At 48.6% G+C, this 14206-nt stretch overlaps 1 protein-coding gene across 1 annotated transcript in view; it reads right to left on the bottom strand.

Annotated features, from left to right (window-relative positions):
- Window positions 1-14206, bottom strand: part of cngb3.1 (cyclic nucleotide gated channel subunit beta 3, tandem duplicate 1) — a 283664-nt gene that overhangs the window by 77784 nt on the left and 191674 nt on the right. Inside the window, exons 10-11 of the mRNA XM_070886506.1 lie at window positions 4108-4267; window positions 3921-4018 (exon numbers count right to left, since the gene is read on the bottom strand). Of these exons, the coding sequence (XP_070742607.1) occupies window positions 3921-4018; window positions 4108-4267 (258 nt within the window). The remainder of the gene's footprint in view (window positions 1-3920; window positions 4019-4107; window positions 4268-14206) is intronic.

The raw sequence follows: 14206 nt of genomic DNA on the forward strand, positions 1-14206 counted from the left end.
CTATAGCGCACCATCTTGCCGATCGGAGGAGGCGAGGGTCCCCAATTGCGTGCTCTCTACGTGGGAGTCCTCCCTTTATTTATTGGGGACTTGGCCTGGAGAGTGTTGCACGGAGCAGTCCCATGCAATAAGATTTTAAGTCGATTCACGGACTCCCAGGCCGCCTACAATTTCTGCGGTCTGTAGGAGTCCGTGTTCCATGTTTATGTTGTATGTGTGAGGTTGCAACCTCTCTTCCATTATTTGAAGGGGCTGCTCCTCAAATTCTGATTGCATTTCAGTCCCATGCTCCTGATCTGTGGACACCCTGTGCGGAGGGGAGCGGGCAGGTCCGAAGGCCTCCTCGTAGGACTGCTCCTGGGCATCCTGACAGCCTGCCTCTCTTCCACGGTTATAACCGAGCCAGAGTGTCCCTGGAGATGGAGCACGCGGTGTCTATTGGTACGCTCACTACCTTCCGCGAGAGGTGGGCGCTGGAGGGACTGGAGTGCATCATCAACGCCAGCAACCAAATTTTAATTTGATTTAAGTTTACTGTCCAAAGTTTAATTTGTTTAATTGTGTTGGTTTTAGTGCCCCCCCCTTTAATTGGGGGGCACTTGTATTAATGTTATCAACTAAAATAGTTGCAGAGCTATTAAGTTGGGAGTGGCTTAGCCAGTCACGGGATGTTCACAAGATTCAATAAAACCCTAACCAGTTAGGTTCGGGGGATCCACGATGAGGCAGGTGGTTGTGAGCCTGGTGGATGAACTGATAATGTGTAGTGTGATTGTTAAACCTTTGATAATAAACCAACAAGTTCTTAATAGCGATGTGTTGCTATGAATTCTTAAGCAAAGAACCCATGAAGCAAATACATTACACCATCTTTATGGGATCTCTAAGTTATAGTCAATTTCTGCCAAATTATGTGCATTGTTTGAATGCGCATAACAATTGCTGTGGATCTACTCACATATAGAAAGTGAGTTGAGATTGACCAAATTCATTTTATATATGACCGTGCGTGGATCCACAGCAACTGTTATGCGCATTCAAACAATGCACATCATCTGGCAGAAGTTGTCTGTCCGGGAGCAGTAGCAGGCAGGCTCGGCTGATTTTAATGGCCGGGCCTCATTTGTTTGCCTATTTCCCAACCAAAAATTGAGTCTTTGGCCATCAAGTCTTTGGGAGCAGCTGTCCGGCCGGTTAAATCATGCAGGTCAGAGGAGGTCACTGAGAACTGTGCCTGGAACTAAGGTAAATGGATAGGTGGGGGTTACCGGAGTACGGGAAGCTTAAAGTTTCCTGTGTGGTCACGAGGATCCTCAACGAAGCTTAAAAAACACAATAAATAACTTGCCTTACTAGGACTATTCTTGACCTGACTCATGTTCCTGGCAGGGTTGGTCTGGCGGGGAAGTCAACAATTATTCCCATGCTCAGACCACAAGTGAAATTGCAGATCAGGCCCAATGATGTACTCAGAGGCCGATCTCCAAATTTAAAGAGGACCCTGCCAGCTTGTGGCAGAATATAAAATTGCAGTTGGTCAGTGGAAATGGAGTGGGTAAGTCCCCAGCTCCATTTTAACTGCTACATGGGTTCTTTGCTTAAGAATTCATGCCAACACACATGAATAGCAATGTGTTGCTAAGCTATTCAGACGATAGGCATCACTGCATAGCCCATCCTGTTCTCGCCTGTTGTACACATACACACAGTTTCCAGTAAGATAGTGATCAGAAGTGAGAACTCAGGTAGGTTTTCTCCACTCTAGCCTAGCCAGGTGTCGAGCATAAACCAGGTGGGGGTAGGTGGCAATTAAAATGAAGTGAGCACTTACCTACTCCTAGTTTCTGAGCCATACAGGAGGGCGGGTATTACTACGGCCCTGTAGACCATGAGCTTGGTGACAGTCTTGAGGGACTGGTCTTCAAGCACTCTTTTCCTCAGGGGGCCGAAGGCTGCACTGGAGGCGGTGTTGGATCTCGCCGTCAATGCCTGCTCTTGTTGATAGGAGGGTCCCGAGATAGAGGAAGTGGTCCACATTGTCCAGGGCCACACCGTGGACCTTGATGTCTGGGGGGGCAGTGCTGTGTGGCGAGGACAGGCTGGTGGAGGATCTTTGTCTTACTAATGTTTAGCGTAAAGCCCATGCTTTCATACGCCTCGGTAAATACGTCGACTATGTCTTGGAGTTCAACTGTGTGTGCACAGATGCAGGCGTTGTCCACGTACTGTAGCTCGATGGCAGAGGTTAGAGTAGTCTTGGACCTGGCCTGGAGACGGCGAAGGTTGAACAGCTTCCCACTGGTTCTGTAGTTTAGTTCCACTCCAGCGGGAAGCTTATCAACTGTGAGATGGAGCATGGCAGCGAGGAAGACTGAGAAGAGGGTTGGGGCGATGACACAGCCCTGCTTAACCCCGGTCTGGACTTGAATTGGGTCTGTGATAGATCCATTGGTAAGGATCACGGCTTACATATCGTCATGGAGCAGGCAGAGGGTGGTGACGTACTTTTGGGGGCATCCGAAACGGAGGTTGACAGTGTCAAAGGCCTTTGTAAGGTCGAAGAAGGCCATGTATAAGGGCTGGCGCTGTTCCCTGCATTTTTCCTGTGGCTGTTGCGTTGCAAAAATCATGTCCGTTGTGCCCCGAAGGGGACGAAATTCGCACTGTGACTACATATACAGTAGACACCTCAAGTCGCTGGAGAAATACCACCAGCGATGTCTCAGCAAGATCCTGCAAATCCCCTGGGAGGTCAGATGCACAAACATTAGCGTCCTCATCCAGGCCAACATCCCCAACATTGAAGCAGTGACCACATTTGATCAGCTCCGCTGGGCAGGCCACATAGTTCGCATGCCAGATACGAGACTACCAAAGCAAGCACTCTACTCGGAACTTGTCCACGGCAAACGAGTCAAAGGTGGGCAGAGGAAACGTTACAAGGACACCCTCAAAGCCTCCCTGATAAAGTGCGACATCCCCACTGACATCTGGGAGTCCCTGGCCATAGACCGCCCCAAGAGGAGGAAGTGCATTCGGGAAGGCGCTGAGCTCCGAGTATCGTCGCCGAGAGCATGCAGAAATCAAGTGCAGGCAGCGGAAGGAGCGTGCGGCAAACCGGGTTCCCTGCCCATCCCTTCCCTCAACGACTATCTGTCCCACCTGTGACAGAGACTGTGGTTCTCGTATTGGACTGTACAGCCACCTAAGAACTCATGCTAAGAGTGGAAGCAAGTCTTCCTCGATTCTGAGGGACTGCCTATGATGATGATGACTCCTAGTTTACAGCAGGCGGGAGAATTAAAATCAAGGTCTAACATTCTACAGTGGAATCCTTGTGTATGAACATTTAAGGTGTTGTCTGAAAGTTCTCTCACCACTTTTTAAGTAGATGCATTAATGTGGATTATCACCTCGACTAAAATAGCAGAGATGAAAGTATTCATATGTTAAAATTAGGATCAATAAGAAAAATGTATTGCAACCTCTTACTTTTGCGTTGATAGAGCACTAGCTCTGAGACAACAAGCATTGTTTATGATTGTCACACTAATAGAGAAACAATATGAAACATTGTTGGTTATAATAAATTCTGCTATATACACATGCTGATTTTTTTGCAGACTGATTAACATGTTTGCATCAAACTTCCATGTATTCTATTATTTTAAATGAGTTAATAAATACATTAAAATAGCTCAGGTAGGAAGTTAATGCAGACATGTGAAACAGTGTCCGAAAAGTAACTCGCAGAGAACTTGCAATTTAAAAGCTGTATCTCGTGATTCATCTGAAATTTTCTCAGTACGATTCCCATAGTTAATAGTATAGACAGAATCCAGTCAACTAAAGACAATAATAAATTCTGTTACATACACATGCTGATTTTTAGCAGACTGGTTAACATGTTACATACATACCTTAAACAGGTCAACTTTGCTGACGATCGCATAGTTTTCGTCAACAGCAAAGGCCAGCTGCATCTTTGTTGGCATATTTTCCAATAGCTCAGATGCATCTGAAAGAAATATTGTTTTTTTTAATGTCGAAGAAGCCACCAGAGAAATTTCTGAAATAGGAAGCATAGCGTGGGCTCAGCTTACATACCCAGCAAACCTTGTGATTCCCATGTGTATTCATACCATTTACGCACACGATTTTGCACATATCCTGAAACTGAATATGTATTCATGTACGTCATTGTGTTGTCCATAGAGGTTTGGTAATAATTCTGGCCTGAAGTGGCTGCCCCAATAATATCACGCATCTGAAAATGAAGAAAAAGGCAGACCCATCAGATATTTTGGGGAGAATTTTAAACAACCCTCTGTCAGGAGGCGGGTATGCCATTTAAATTTCATAATGAGGCTGGCATGCCTCAGATTTAACCTCCATTTTAAATTTAGCTACGGCTGGTCAGGTTTTGCAGGCCTTGTGAAACCCGCCAGCTAAAGTAAGGCGAGGACTGCTGGATCCAGGAGGTAAATGCCTTTACACTTACCTTCTGGATCTAGCGTCCCTGTCTAACCCACCCCTGTGATTGGAGACGTCGTCACGAGAACTCTGATCACTCCCCAAGCCGCTGATTCCGCTCCCCACCCCCTGCCCATGGGCTCAGATCCCTTCTCCCCCAGGCCTCCAAACGCATTCCCGCCCCCCCCCTCCCCGCCACGAGGCCTTCCCACCCCCACTTCCCCATGTTGCTCCAGACCCCATGCTGCTGCTCCTGTCCCCCTGTGCTGCTCCCGGCCCTCCGATGCTCACCTGCACCCCCATCCTCTGCTCCACAAATGCTCACCCGGCCACCATCTCTGCTCCTCCAGCCCTCTGATGCGCACCAGTCCCCACCATCTCCCAGCTCCTCTGATCAACCCCTCTGGCCCCCAATCATTTACAGCCCCCTCCCCACTGCTCCTCCGATCAGTCCCGATCCTTCACCCCCCCCGCCGTCCCCGCTCCTCCTCTGACCAATCCCCCCGCCATCCCTCCCTCCCTCCTCTCTGTGGCCTAGTGCTGCAGGCCTACTGCCATGACTGAGTAAGTGGTGTGAGCAGAAACTTTTAAATAAGAATGAAGGCGTTCTCCACTGTCACCAACACTCCCTGTCTCCTCAGGAACTTGAAACAATTTTAGAAAGCTGCAAGAGTTGCAGAAAGTTACACAGAGCCAGTCAAACTGAAAAAGCATGTCAGCTGCAAAGTGTTCCTAATGATCCATTTAAATAGCTGGCAACACCTATCACCACCATGGCTGAAGGTCCAAACAGGGGAGAAAATCCGACATCTTTAACAAAAATGAGAATGGACACAGATCCGAACTCTACTGTAAAGTCCTTACTCTACAGCATGAAACCACACGAGGCACATTCTGGGAACAAGGTCACTCTGTGACCTGAACTCTTTATTCACAGGACTCCAAGTGATGACCCTGCGTGGGACCTCACTTTTTATACCTGTGTGATCAGGTAAGGAGTGTCTTCCACAAGTTCACCCCTTGTGCATCTAGGTTGAGTGTATACAGTAATACAGTGGTGGTACATACATGACATCACCTACCCCCCCCCAAAGTCTTATTGGGATCATAGGTTTAGTCTTTCAGGTGGTCTATGCTCCCTCGTGGAGCGCCGCAGTTGGGGCTCTGGTTGTTGACACTGACATGAGTGTCTGTCACCTGTGGTGATTCCGGCCTGTCCATTCTTTTGAATGCTCTTGTTGCTCGTTCACTGGCTGTGTTCTGAGCTCCATCTCATGGTCTTCTTCAGGTTCCTCCGTGTCAATAATGAACCTTTTTTTAAAACTTTGTCCAGATGCTTACGGCATATCTGACCATTGTTGAGTTTTACCACGATGACCCTATACCCCTCTTTGTCAATTACAGTACCCTCAAGCCATTTGGGCCCCATGGTGTGATTGAGGACGAATACAGAATCATTTATTTCTATACATCTCCCCCTCGCATTATGGTCATGGTACTCGTTTTGTGACTTGTGCTTGCCCTCAACTATGTCAGTCAGGACTGGGTATATGAGGAACAACCAAGTTTTGAGTGTCCGTTTCATTAGTAGCTCTGCAGGCGGGACCCCCGTGAGCGAGTGCGGTCGGGATGTATAGGCCAGCAGGAGGCACGATAGGCGGCATTGTAGGGAGGGTCCTTGAATCCTGAGCATACCTTGCTTAATGATTTGGACCGCACGTTCCGCCTGGGCATTGGAGGCCGTCTTGAACGGTGCAGTCCTGACGTGGTTGATGCCATTGCCCGACATAAACTCTCGGAATTCGTAGCTTGTGAAACATGGGCCATTATCACTAACCAGGATGTCCGGCAAGCCATGGGTTGCAAAGATTGCACGTAGGCTTTCCACGGTGGTGGATGGCGTGCATGAATTCAGAATGATGCACTCGATCCATTTCGAGTACACATCTACCACAATAAGGAACATCTTGCCCATGAATGGACCCGTGTAGTCAACATGAATGCGTGACCATGGCCTGGTGGGCCAGCGCCACGGGCTGAGCGGGGCCTCCCTGGGGGCATTACTCAGCTTGGCACACGTCGTGCACCTATGAACAGTGTTCCAGGTCTGAATCAATGCCAGGCCACCAAACGTGTGACCGGGCAATGGCCTTCATCAGCACAATGCCTGGGTGCTCGCTGTGGTGTTCCCGGATGAATGCCTCCCTGCCCTTCTGGGGCATAACTATCCAGCTGCCCCATAGTAGGTAGTCGGCTTGGATGGAGAGCTCATCCATCTGTCTGTGGAACGGTCTGACCTCCTCAGGGCATGCTCCCGTGTGTGGGTCCCAATCCCCATTCAGGACACATTTCTTAATCAGGGATATGAGGGGATCTCGGTTTGTCCAGATTTTGATCTGGCGGGCTGTGATGGGGGAGCCTGCGCTGTCAAAGGCATCGACAGCCATGACCATTTCAGCGCTTTGCTCAGCTGCCCCTCAGTGGTGGCCAGTGGAAGCCTGCTGAGCGCGTCAGCGCAATTTTCAGTGCCGGGCCGGTGCCGGATGGAGTAGTCATAGGCAGCCAGCGTGAGGGCCCGTTGCTGTATACGAGCTGATGCATTGGCATTGATAGCCTTGCTGTCGGATAACAGGGATGTTAATGGCTTGTGATCCGTCTCTAACTCAAACTTCCTACCAAAGAGGTACTGATGCATTTTTTTTTTACACCATAGACACATACAAGCGCTTCCTTCTCGACCATGCCATATCCCCGTTCTGCTTGAGAGCGCGACCTGGAGGCATAAGCCACAGGTTGTAGTTGACCCTCTCAGCATTGCCCTGCTGCAACACGCACCCAACCCCATAGGACGATGCATCACACGTAAGAACCAAATTTTTACAAGGGTCGTACAGGGTCAACAACTTGTTTGAACACAGTAGGTTTTGCGCCCGATCAAAAGCCCATTCCTGACAGTCCCCCCAAAACCAATCGCAACCCTTACGCAGGAGCACGTGTGGCGGCTCCAACAACGTGCTCAAGTTCGGCAGAAAGTTCCCGAAATAGTTTAGCAGTCCCAGGAATGAACGCAACTCCGATGCGTTGCAGGGCCTGGGTGCTCGTCGAATTGCCTCTGTTTTGGATTCGGTGGGCCGAATCCGATCTGCAGCAACCCTCCTGCCCAGAAACTCAACCTCAGGAGCTAAGAACACACATTTAGACTTCTTGAGTCGCAGGCCTACCCAGTCCAGTCGGCGTAGCACCTCCTCCAGGTTGTGGAGGTGTTCCTCGGTGTCTCCACCCGTGATGAGGATGTCGTCCTGGAATACGATTGTTCCAGGAATGGATTTAAGCAGGCTTTCCATGTTTCATTGAAAAATCGCGGCCGCTGATCGAATTCCAAATGGGCACCTTGTGTGTGGTGACGGTGGTCAGTAGTTTAGATTCATTGGCCAGTTCCTGGGTCATATAGACTGAAGTAAGGTCCAACTTGGTGAACAGCTTGCCGCCTGCCTACGTGGCGAAAAAGTCCTCCGCTCTCGGGAGCGGGTATTGATCTTGTAGGGATACCCGATTGATGGTGGCCTTGTAGTCGCCACAGATCCTGACAGAGCCATCTGCTTTTAGGACGGGAATGATGGGGCTCACCCAGTCTCTGAATTCAACAGGCGAGATGATGCCCTCTCTCAACAGCCGGTCCAATTTACTCTCGATCTTTTCCCGCATTACATACAGCACCACTCTGGCTTTGTGGTACACTGGCTTGGCGTCTGGGGTGACGTGTATCACTACTTTAGTGCCTTTGAAAGTCCCAACGCCAGGTTGGAATAGTGAATCGAATTGTTGCAGAACTTGTGTGAGCACGAACTTCGCTCCACAGATGACACTGCGTGAACATCCCCCCCATTTCCAGTTCATCTCGGCTAACCAGCTCCTCCCCAACAGTGCGGGACCATTGCCCGGGACAATCCAGAATGGCAGCTGATTCACTAACCCATTGTGTGTGACAGCCAACATTGCACTGCCTAGCACCGGAATGATTTCTTTAGTGTAAGCCCGTAATAGTGTCTCAACACCTGCTAATTTTGGTCTACTGGCTTTAAATAGCCGTAGCTTCTCAAATTGCTGAACGCCCATGAGTGACTGGCTGGCCCCAGTGTCCAGCTCCATGCATACAGGGATACCATTTAACAAAACCTTCAGCATCATGGGTGGCGTTTTGAACTGTGAATATTCGCCACATGGACCCGCTGAACCTTGGCGTCCATCGATTCACCCCAAAAGACATCCTAACCTGGAGGACTCTCTTCTGGTCCATCCGCCTCATATATTAGTCTGGTTGCAGGCTTCCTGCACATTTGAGCTAAATGGCCACTGAGATTGCAGTTCCTACAGACAAACTGTTGAATTCTGTAGGATCTGGCTGAGTGTTTTCCCCCATACCTCCAGCATGAGTTAAAGTTTCCATTGTTGGGAACAAAGGGACTATGGCCAGGCATTCCGCGCTGACTGTCCCTTGGACTGCTCTTAACTACCCTATTAGTGGGTGTCAATGGCCACATCCCGGGCCGCATTGTCCGCTGTGATGGCGTGAATGTCCGTTCAGCCTGCCATTGTCTCTGTTGAAGTCCTACTCTGGGGTCTATTGCTGCTTGGGGGGTGTCGAACTGCCCCTGCCTGCCTGCGGGGCTCTGAGCCGCATTGATGATGTTGACTCCCTGATCCCTTGCCGCGTTAGAGGCAGAATTGCGCGCGTATATTATTTTCGTCACTTCCTCCTCCGCCATGAAAGTTTGAGCCATCAACGCCGCCGCTTCCAAGGTCAAATCCTTGGTCTCAATTAACTTGCGGAAAATCCCCGCATGACTGATGCCCTCGATAAAGAAGTCCCTTAGCATCTCCCCACTGCAGGCGTCTGTGAATTTACAGAGGCTGGCCAAATGCCGGAGGTCCACTATGAAGTCCGGTATGCTCTGTCCTTCCTGACGTCGGTGGGTGTAGAATCTGTATCGGGCCATATGTACGCTACTCGCTGGTTTGAGGTGCTCCCCGATCAATTTGCGAAGTTCTTCAAAGGTTTTGTCCGCCGGCTTTTTCGGTGCTAGTAAGTCCTTCATGAGCGCGTAAGTCTTTGGTCTGCAGCTGGTCAAAAGATGAGCCCTTCGCTTGTTGGCCGCTGCATCCCCCAGCCATTCTTTGTAACGAAGCTTTGCTGAAGCCTCTCGACAAAATCGTCCCAGTATTCCCCAACACAGTACCGTTCCTCTGTGTTACCGGTGGCCATTCTCGTGGGTCGTGAATTCCCGTTTCTCGTCGCCAATGTAAAGTCCTTACTCTACAGCATGAAACCACACGAGGCACATTCTGGGGAAAAGGTCACTCTGTGATCTTAACTCTTTATTCACTGGACTCCAAGTGATGACCCTGCGTGGGCCCTCGCTTTTCATACCTGTGTGATCAGGTAAGGAGTGTCTCCCACAAGTTCACCCTTTGTGGTCAAGGTGTGCATCTAGGTTGAGTGTATACAGTAATACATTGGTGTTACATTGTGGTTGCATACATGACATCTACAATCACTGAGCTCTTGACAAAGTGCGACGATTACCAACTGTTCCAGTTGACAAAATTCTACTGGGACAGACTGGAACAGGCGGTGGAAGAGGATGTGAAGGGACTTGGCCTTCGGTTAACGGGGGAGGAACACTTCAGTGGATAAGAGAATCATTTTACAATTGGAGCAGGCCGGGGAGCGGAAGGAGCAGCTTGGTGGCCTAGCCCAGCAGTCTGTGCGGCCCCCGGTCTGCGAGCACCATCGGAGCAGGCTGGGGAGCGGAAGGAGCAGCTTGGTGGCCTAGCCCAGCAGTCTGTGCGGCCCCCGGTCTGCGAGCACCATCGGAGCAGGCTGGGGAGCGGAAGGAGCAGCCTGGCGGCATACCACTTCAGGGAGCAGCACGTGCTGGAGCAGAAGAGCAATGGCAGTGAAGAGGGACATCATCAAGGTCCAGGTCGGTGATTGGAGCGTGGGCAGGTACAGCAGGAGCGGCGAGGTCGGGGCGAAGGAGCGGCGAGAGATTGTAGAGGGACATGATCGGGGCCCAGGAGAGGCGTGAGTTCGGGGCCCAGAAGAGGCGAGGACCCAGGGGCAGCACAGGCCAGCCCACACTGTGATATGTGTGCAGCAGTGCTGGTCTCCAGTCGTCTTGGTTAAAATCCTTGCTAGACCGAGCTCGGTCAAGCCTGTGTGGTGGCTGGTGTGCAACGGTCACCACACGTTTAAAAAAAAATCCATGCCCAGGCATCTTCCACCCTTCAAGATTTAATTCGGACCTGGAATTTTAGGTCCATCATTGAAACACCTGTGAACTTCTTGATGTGGAAGCAAGTCATCTTCGATTCGAGAGACTGCCGATGATGATGATTATAAATAGCTCTGCTGCAGGCTTCTTTCTGCTTGTGAACGCTTGGTCAGTTGATCGTAATTAACACAGGCCAGTAAGTTGTGCAGCGAACTTGAAAATGGAAGATTGGGCATCAGGTGAGTGTTGCACACTCATTGACGTCACAACGTGTAGAATTTACATATCCCCAGTGAGCACAAACATTGGCAGTGCTGCCTGCCTGCCGAAAATGGTGGCCACCGCGGGACCTGCTAAGCAGAAGGGAGGCGACCGTCATTTTTTGCACCAAAGCGGGCCTTAACAGCCCGCACTAATGCTTTCAATTTCTAGGCCTTACTCACAGAATCATACCTTTTAACCAATGTCCCAGAATCCTCCATTACCATACCTGGATATGTCCTATCCCACCGGCAGGACAGACCTACCAGAGGTGGCAGCACAATGGTATACAGTCGGGAGGGAGTGGCCTTGGGAGTCTGCAACATGGACTCCGGACTCCATGAAGTCTCATGGCATCAGGTCAAACATGGGCAAGAAAGCCCCCTGCTGATTACCACCGACCGCCCTCCCTCAACTGATGAAACGCCACTTGGAAGAAGCACTGAAGGTAACAAGGGCACAGAGCGTACTCTGGGTGGAGGACTCCACCCTGAGTAACAAACCTCCTTTGTATTTGACATCCTGTCTCACAGCTTGATGCAATCATGAATTATAGATACAGTGTATTTGATTTTCTGTGCTTCTCGGTGAACTTCAAGGAGTTGTAAAGTATGAATTGGCAGACTTGCCCCACTTTATCAGTCCTTCTGAAGCCATGAGAGAGAGAGAGATAGAGGTAGGAGGCTGGGAGGGATTGGGTAGATTTATGTAGCGTATTTCACTCTTGGATTTAATTGCACTGTGCATTTTTGTGCAGGAGAGGTGACCGTTTGTTACTTCATATATTCTGAAGAGGAATAGCTAGTTTCTATAGGGGAAATTCCCTCCATGGGCAGAACAGGAGTTAAGTTCTCTATGGTCTATTTACGACACTGATATCATTCACTTTAAAGCCAGCTGGTTGAGGCTGACTCAGATGGAAGCCTCATAAATATATCCAAATCAATGTCCTATCACTCAGATAGGCTATTTTAATGATATACTGGGCGGAGTCCACTGTGGCTACTCTGACCAGTAGAAGCTGTAGGACATCCAGTGGAAGCCTTGTTAGAAAAGTTTAAATTATTTTTATTGGGTCACAAGGAGTCGGAGTGCTCTTCCAGGCCCTGCAAAGAAAATTTAGGCCACTACCGCCCCTGGCTCCCCCTACTTCAGCCGCACAAAACATTCCTGAACCACCTAGAATCATAGAATGTGACAGCACAGAAGGCGGCCATTTGGCCCATTGCGCCTGTGCCGGCTCTTTGAAAGAGCTATCCAATTTAGTCCCACAGCCCAGCTTTTCCCCCCATAACCCTGCAAATGAGTCCTCTTGAAGTACATGACCAATTGCTCTATGGAAGTTACTATGAAATCTGATTCCACCATGCTTTCAGGTAATGCATTCCAGATCCTCTGTGTGAAGACATTTCTCCTCATTTCCCCTCTAGTTCTTTTGCCAATTATTTTAAATCAATGACTTCTGGTTACTGGCCCACTTTTCAGCCCTCATAACTTTGACCATCTCTGTTAGGTCTCCCCTTAACCTTCTCTGCTCTAAGGAGAACAATCCCAGCTTCTTCAATCTCTCTACATAACTGAACTTCCTCATTCATGGTATAATCCTGGTAAACCACCTTTGTACCAGCTTCAGGGCCTTGACATCCTTCCTAAAGTGTGATACCCAGAATTGTACACAATACCAGTGATTTGCAAAGGTTTAGCATAACTTCTTGTTTTTGTATTCAATGCCACTAGTTACAAAGCCAAGTATCCCATATGCTTTCTAAACTGCCTTATCAACTTGCCCAGCTACCTTCAAGGATTTGTGAATATGTACTCCCAGGTACCTCTGCTCTTGCACCCCATCAAAATACTATCATTTAGATTATACTGCTCCACCATGTTGTTTCTCCCAAAGTGCATCAATTCATACTTATACGCAGTATCTGCCATGTGTCTGTCTAGGCCCTCCTAAAGTCTGTTACTATCTTGTTCATTATTTACCATCCACAAACTTCAAAATTATGCTCCCTATACCCAGGTCCATATCATTTATATGTAACAAGAAAAGCAGTGGTCCCCCGGAGGACCTCACTACATACTTCCCTGCAGTCAGAAAAAACATCTGTTCACAACTACTCTCTGCCTCCTATCCCTTAGCCAATTTTGTACTAAGTTATCACCGTTCCTTTAATTCCCATGTGCTTCTATTTCCCGAGTAAGTCTATTGTGCGGTACTTTAATAAATGCCTTTTGAAAGTCCATAGGTGCAACATTCACTGAACTACCTTCTCTGTTACTGCATCAATCCTCTCTGTTACTTTATCAAAGAACTCAATCAGGCTAGTCTTCATGATTTGCCTTTAACAAATCTGTGCTGGCTATCCCTTACTAATCCATGCTTTTCCACGTGAGAAGTCACTTTGTCCTTGACAATGGTGTCTCATAGTTTCCCACCACTGGCGTTACACTGATTGGTCTGTAGTTACTAAGTTTATTCCTCTCCCCTATTTTGAACAGGAGTGTAACATTCCTCTGGTCCTCTGGCAGCACTTCCATATCCAAGGAAGATTGAAAGATTGTGGTCAGAGCTTCTTCTCTTTCTACCCTGGCTTCCCTCAGCAACCTAGGATGCATCCCATTTGGACCGGGTGATTGTTAACTTTGAGAGCTGCCAACCTCCTTTATATCTATTTTCATCCTATCCAATATCTCTACTCCTCCTCCTCTACTGCAACATAAACTTCATCCTCTTCTTTTATGAAGATGGACGCAAAGTATTTATTCAGTACCTAAATCATGCCCTCGGTCACCACAAGAAGATTTCCTTTTTTGTCCCTAATTGGCCCCACCATTCCTTTAACTATCCTTTTACTTTTTAACATGTTGATAAAAGATTTTTGGATTCCCTTTTATATTACCCATCAATCTTTTCTCATACTGTCACTTTGCCCTTTTTTTTCAATTTCCCCTGCACTCTTTGTATTCTGCCTGGCTTTCTGCTGTATTCTGGACCTGACATTTGTCAGAAAACTCCTTTTTCTGTTTTATTTTAACCTCTATTTCCTTTGTCATCCAGAGAGCTCTAGCTTTGGATGCCCCATCTTTCCTGCTTATGGGAATATGCTTGATTTGTACCTGAAGTATCTCATGCCTGAAGCTCTGCCACTGCTTATTAACTGTTTTCCAATCCAATCTTTGCTTCCAGTCCTCCT

The sequence above is a fragment of the Pristiophorus japonicus genome, chromosome 1, assembly GCF_044704955.1.
Source record: "Pristiophorus japonicus isolate sPriJap1 chromosome 1, sPriJap1.hap1, whole genome shotgun sequence".
In the NCBI taxonomy this organism is placed as follows: Eukaryota; Metazoa; Chordata; class Chondrichthyes; family Pristiophoridae; genus Pristiophorus; species Pristiophorus japonicus.